This window comes from Zingiber officinale, chromosome 11B (genome assembly GCF_018446385.1).
Source record: "Zingiber officinale cultivar Zhangliang chromosome 11B, Zo_v1.1, whole genome shotgun sequence".
Lineage (NCBI taxonomy): Eukaryota > Viridiplantae > Streptophyta > Magnoliopsida > Zingiberales > Zingiberaceae > Zingiber > Zingiber officinale.
In genome coordinates, this window is record NC_056007.1 from 13,979,563 (window position 1) to 13,985,798 (window position 6,236).

The 6,236-nt window shown below is 40.6% G+C and overlaps 1 protein-coding gene across 1 annotated transcript; it reads right to left on the bottom strand.

The window, feature by feature from the left end:
• Positions 1-470: 470 nt before the first annotated feature.
• On the bottom strand, positions 471-1,941 carry LOC122035365 (caffeic acid 3-O-methyltransferase-like). Its single transcript, XM_042594768.1, has 4 exons — positions 1,443-1,941; positions 1,054-1,364; positions 919-983; positions 471-839 (listed from the first exon to the last, which is right to left on the bottom strand). The coding sequence occupies exons 1-4, from the start codon at positions 1,859-1,861 to the stop codon at positions 543-545; spliced, it is 1,092 nt and encodes a 363-aa protein (XP_042450702.1). The 5' UTR covers positions 1,862-1,941; the 3' UTR covers positions 471-542.
• Positions 1,942-6,236: the final 4,295 nt, after the last annotated feature.

A 6,236-nucleotide genomic window follows, 5' to 3' on the forward strand; every position in this document is an offset into this window, starting at 1 on the left:
GATATCTCAATTTTAAAACCACCCTTTGATTTTTTTTATTTTTTATTTTTTAACCTTTAGATAGATTTAAACCTCTAGGAGCTAGAGCTAACGCAGACAAATTCAATTCAGATGTTCTAAATCGTAACCCCTGGTCCACTGATCAAAAGTGATTCATAGATGAGATTAAATGAATCTTACTTATATAACAGATGGGATCCATAAAATTTCACTTATGATCTTCCTATTATACAAGTGAGATTCATAAAATCTCATCTATGAATAAGTTGGTTCATCCTCTGGGTCAAAGAATCCGTGCTAGACAACAGCTTTCAAAAAAACAAGCAATTTTATCGACATTTTATCCAGAGCCACATGCGGAAACAGGCAGCTTCATGTCGATCGACTGCAAAACTCCATGAAATTTCTGATCGATTTCAACAGATTTAACACCCAGAAAGTGGGATAGATCTGCGAGCTCATATTCAACAGATCATGAAAAACACCCACAAAGTTTATTGATCTGGATCAAGAAATCGACACATAAGAAGACGTGGGTCAATCTATTTGATGAATTCCATGACACAAGAGTCGGCAAACACCGGAGAAAGATTGAAGCCGCGAAAGCCGGCGGCCACCGCCAGAGCCCTGAACTCCTCCTCAGTTCTCTCTTTCCCGCCCACGTTGCACGCCATCATGCACAGGTCCAACTGGAGAATGGCTTTCGACTTTGCGCTCGAGTCCGGCACCGCCGGAACGACGACCTCCACCACGATCACCTTGCCTTTCTCCGGCAACGATTTCCAGCAGTTCTTCAGCAGCTTCACGCACAGCTCGTCGCTCCAGTCATGGAGAATCACCTGCAGGACGACTTGTTATTCAGGGCAAATTGAATCGACAACATGGTAGCTAATTGTTGTGTGTTTTAAGCTTTAGAACCTTGAGGAAAATGGCGTCGCCGGCGGGAACTGATTCGAACATGTCTCCGCCACGGTGCTCGACTCCTGCGGTACAATGGATCGCCGTGATTAATTACTACTTTTGTCGATGTGTGTGAGTAATTAGTATTGGGACCTGGCAACGGCGGAGCGCCGGCAATGATGTGAGGGAGGTCGAAGTTGATGCCCTTGATGTGGGGGTGGAAGCAGGTGATCATGTGGATGTTGCCGCCGATGTTTCCGCCGACGTCGACGAGAACTCCGACGCCGTCGAAGCCGTTGTACTTGGGTAGGAGATGCTTAAAGACGAAGGAGGAGGCGGATTTCATCGCGTCGTTGAACACCTTGTTGAACCGCGGATCGCCGGCTTGGTACTCGAACAACGTCATGCCGTACGCCGCCAGCACAGGGTGGCCGCCGTTCAGGATCGCCTCCTTCAAGCCGTGCCTGTTTCGATTCGCCGTCAAAAATAATCGTTTGCTATATTTCGCGAAAGAAATTGAACAGAGGGATCAGTTTTAGCACCAAATGTTTATCACGACTTTATCTTGATGCATCAAGATTAGATTGCCCAGGGATCCGCCGGCGGCGGCATTGTCAGTGAGGTACTTGCAGATGGGAGCCGGGGAGTACTTCCGGCGGCCGCCTTCGGCGGCGGCGCAGCGGACGATGTCGTTGGCGGCGAGCAAGCGGAGAATTCTGTCAATCATGTCGGGGGCCGAGGGGTTTTGCGTGGGCAGGCGGGCGGCGATCTCGTCGGGACCCAGTGCCGAGGCGGGGCCGGCGTCGACGAGCATCTGGAGGAGGCCGAGCTCAATGGCGGTCTTGAGGACCATGGGGAGGACAACGCCGGTGGTGAGTTGGCGGGCGCGAACGCACGCTTCATCGTCCTCCTCCGGCGTAAGTTGAAACGCAGAGGCGGCCGCGGCGGCGTTGGAACCCATGTCAAAGACAGAAGATCACCGGAATCGCAAAATCCGGAGAGATCTGGAGCAGAGTACACGGCGTTGATTTGGACCGTCTTTATAAATTCGGTTCGAATTTTTTTTATAGCATTAATTTAATGCAGTTCAGATCTTGTCCGTGCATTCCATTTCTGGTCCACTGGTCCCTATGTAATGCCGTTTTATCCAGTGAATTCATCTAAAAAATTAAAAAAATTCCTCTAAACTAAACTAAGGGGATATTTGAATTAAATATATATATATATTAAAAAGTAAATGGTGCTGGACCGCTAATGAACCGCATGTTTGGATTCCTGTGTCATCCGGAGGCCATCCCCTTGCTCGGCGCTTGATAGTCAGACCATTCGCTCATCGCAACGGCCTCTGAATGACTTCTATCGCTTGTCATTTGTCCCGATCCAAACTATAATATAGGTAGAAAGTTTAATCCAAAGGATTTTCAACTAATTGCGACCAAATCAGAATACGATCATGATCCGATCTCAACTACATTGTAAAATATTCTGTAGTTCATAAAAAATGGACCAGATAATCCTATCTCGTGGGGATCGAGCTCAGATCGTTCACTGTGCATGTGATTGAGTGGTTGGTTAGACACGTAGATGGTTACTGGCCTCCACCAAATCCGAAAGAAAGATAAGAATGACGGACAACCCTCATACGTAAAAGGTCAAAAGTCATGAAAACACTAAAATATTTGTTCTAATTTGGAATACAAATAGGTATTTACTATTTTAAAATATCACTGAACTAATATTCAAATCTTGCTATTTTTATTATTTAAATATTTTTAAATATTAAATTATTTCTATCTATGTATTATTCTTAATATAAATTTTAACTTACAAGTGTAGCGATGGTTCAAATATAATAAACTAAATTTTGATTTTTTTTTCTTTTTAATTTTGACCGAGATACTAGATGAATCCAGCCGCCTCAAGTAGAGACTTTTTTTTTGGTTTATTTTTTTAACTCTAAGGTTAAGCTAATTAGAGAGGTTGCATTATAGTATTCAAATTAAAAAAAATAAAATAAAAAAAATTTAAAGTCTCATGGGGATATATAGTATTTAAGATGTGTAATTTTTATTTTTTATTTTTTTTTAACTTTGAGTATAAGATTATATTATATATATACTAGCGATCGTGCATACGCGTTGCGTATAGAAAGAGATACAAGGGAAAAATTTTAACTTATAGGATGCCCCTACTTTTTTTTCGTGGGGTAAGATTCTAATGCCCCTACTTTTTTTTTGTGGGTAAGACTTTAATATTTTTATAATTTTATACACCTGAGGTGGAAGTGTAGGAAGATATATGAGGAAAGAAAAATTGACTTATAGAAAATAGTTTAAATTTTTAAGTATTGCCCTTATTTTTTTTTTTTTTGGATAAGACTCTAATATTTTTATAATTTTATACACTTGAGGTGGAACAAAAGCTATACGTGTAATGGACTCTCCTTCATACAAAAAAAAAAATCGAGAAAAACATGCTTTCTAATATTGTTGGTTCAAGGTATTTATAAAAAAAATTTTGCTCGCAGTGTTGTCAATTCTAACACGTGAGACTAAAGAGAACTGTAGACTTTTAATGATTAATTAGAAAAAATTCTCAATAATATGATTAATTAGAAAAATTCTCAATAATATGTCATAACTAAGTCTCGAACTCTAGATCCCTAATTGATTAATGAAAAAAAATTTCAATAATACGCCCAGCTGAGTCTCGAACTGACCAACTAAGTCTCGAACTCTAGATCCCTAATTGATTAATGAAAAAAATTCTCAATAATACGCCCAGCTGAGTCTCGAATTCTAAATCCATGATTAATACGTTTGTGGAAGTTACTAATAAACCGTAGAATTATTTAAGGTGTGAATAGAAAAAAAAAAAAAGAAAATTTATGTAATTTCATTTTAGGCTTAACTAAAGTTAGTTAGTAAAGGGGGAAGATTTTTAATAAAATAATAAGATATATATATATATATATATACGGCGTATTATTAAGATTTTTTCTTATTAATTAATTAGAAATCTAGAATTCTTTTTAATCTCACACCTTAAAATTGACAATACTACGAGCAGGGTGTAAGTACCGTATTATAATTTTGATATGATAACTAAATCAAGTTAGACCATATTTTGTGTCGAACATTAGTGCTAGATGGTAGGTGGTGATGTCTCTCTTATTGAATTGGGTAGTAAACTAGTAATTAGTTCAATTTTTTTAAGAAGTCTGGGAGTGAGGTGTTAACCTTTCTTCAGTGATCCATGTGTTATTAATTTCAAAAGTGCTTTCAAATGAATTAGATATCTATGAGTGCCTTTGTTCAGCAATATCATTATATTATTTGATGATCTATAATGTTTTTAATTTAATAAGAAGGTTGTGCTATGGATGGGAGCCCTAGAATTGAAAATGTTGGTAAGCAACTTATAGGCAAAGCAATAGGTAAAGAAGAAGATTCGAATATCTCCTAATAGGACAACAAATCATCAATATTAGAAGCTAGGTTGATATTAAAATTAGAGGTAAACTTTGATCGGGCAAGCCAAGTGAATCCAACCCTCAAAAACTAGTAGCACCATCCAAACCTTTTATTGTCCCAGATTGGGTCACAAGTTGATGCACGGTTTGAAATTGGAGTACTCTAAATTTTGATTCTTATTAGACATTCAGAGCTTTGAAAACTCAGAGGAGAGGTAAAGAAGAAATTCACAAATTTAATGTTCTGTGTTAAGCAAGAGAAAAAACAGAGGGATTTTTTTATTACGATATTAAGTATAAAACCAAGTTCATAATGGCCATATCTAGAAGGATACATTTATTACCTAAAGGGGTGTTTGATAATGAAAAGCAGTGTGGAGAATCTAAAGAGTAGGAATGTAAATGAGTCAAGTCACTTGTGAATTATTTGGGTCTCGATTGGAAAAAAAAAAATATTCCAGTTCATTTGATTAAGTTAATGAGCCGAGCTCGAACAAAAAACATTATCGAGTCGAGATCGAGTTTAACAATATTTGGTTTGTGAGATATATATTACACAGATTATAAATATTATATATTAATGAGTAAGCTCGTTTAACTTTTAAAGGAATCATTTTTGAACTAAACTCGTTTAATTTTTAAATGAACCATTTTCAAACCGAACTCCAACTAAGCTTGTTTAACATTTAAACAAGCTAATTTCGAATTGAGCTCGAGCTATTCACGAATTATTTAATTTCATTACGAGTTGAGATTGAGCTCAAGCTTAAGAATTAAAGTTCGAATTAAACTCGATCCCAACTCGAGCTTAGGTATACCGAACTGAGCTCGAGCTTGTTACTATTTGACTTAGCTCGGTTTGATTACACCCTACTAAGGGGTTCTATGTTGGTAAGTTATTAGGTGTCATAGCCCATGTATTGATATTAAAACCAATGTGACCTGATGTTAATGCCAATATGGCTTTGAATCGTTCAAAGCATTTGTTTATAAACAAATCTTATTTAAAATGATACGGATATAGGTGAATGACCCAGGAGAAATTAAGAGGGGAAGGGGGGACATTTTTATCTTTTCACCGTGTAGGGCTTTAAGGAGGAGGGGGCACTATTGAAAAGGGGTTTTCCTTCGTGTTTCACCTCCGCCGCCAAGGAGGTGGCCGACTTCCTCCCTCTCACGCTCCTCTCCTCACCGACGCCTACCGCTGCTCCCTTTCTTCCTCCCGTCATCATCTCCACCAAGGGAGCTTCGAGGACCTCTCCTTCTCTCACGCTCCCCCGTAAGACGCTGCTTGATAGCTCACATCGCCGCCTCCCTCGTCGTGAAGCCGCTGCTATCGCTTGCCAGTCGATGCCTCATTTACTCCCTTGCCTCTGACCTCAGTCGATTCTCCTCTCGCCGACCTCCTCCCTCGCAGCCTTGGCATTATCTCAGGCGCCACTGTCTCGTGGCCCTTCTCACCACCACCGACTACCCCTCACTGTCGTCGCCTCTGCCGTATGAGAGCGTTGCCCCTTTCCTCCATCGCGCCAAACTCTCCTCCGCATGCCATCACCGCCGCCGGGAGCATACCGTCAGAGCATCGTCTCCGGCTTTGACCGCCTTCGAGGCCAGCTGCCCCTTTCCTTCCTCTTCGTGTTGCTTTCGTGGCCGACGTTGCCTCTGCTGTCACACACCGTGGGCCAGCACTGCCCCGTCGCTCTTCCCCTTTCCAACACTACCTCTCTCCCTCACACACGTTGGCAGCCTATACGCCTTCTCACCCTGGTCGATCGACTACCTCCGACGGCTGACGCCGCTTACATCTGGTCGACACCGCCCACAGCCGGGCAACACTGTCTGTTACTTATATATTCGTTGGATC

Coding starts and splice junctions, on each gene's coding strand:
- LOC122035365 (XM_042594768.1), bottom strand. CDS start 1,861: ATGGGTTCCAACGCCGCCGCGGCCGCCTCTGCGTTTCAACTTACGCCG. Junction 984..1,053: donor CGGCGCTCCGCCGTTGCCAG/GTCCCAATACTA, acceptor ATTGTACCGCAG/GAGTCGAGCACCGTGGCGGA. Junction 840..918: donor GCGACGCCATTTTCCTCAAG/GTTCTAAAGCTT, acceptor GTCGTCCTGCAG/GTGATTCTCCATGACTGGAG.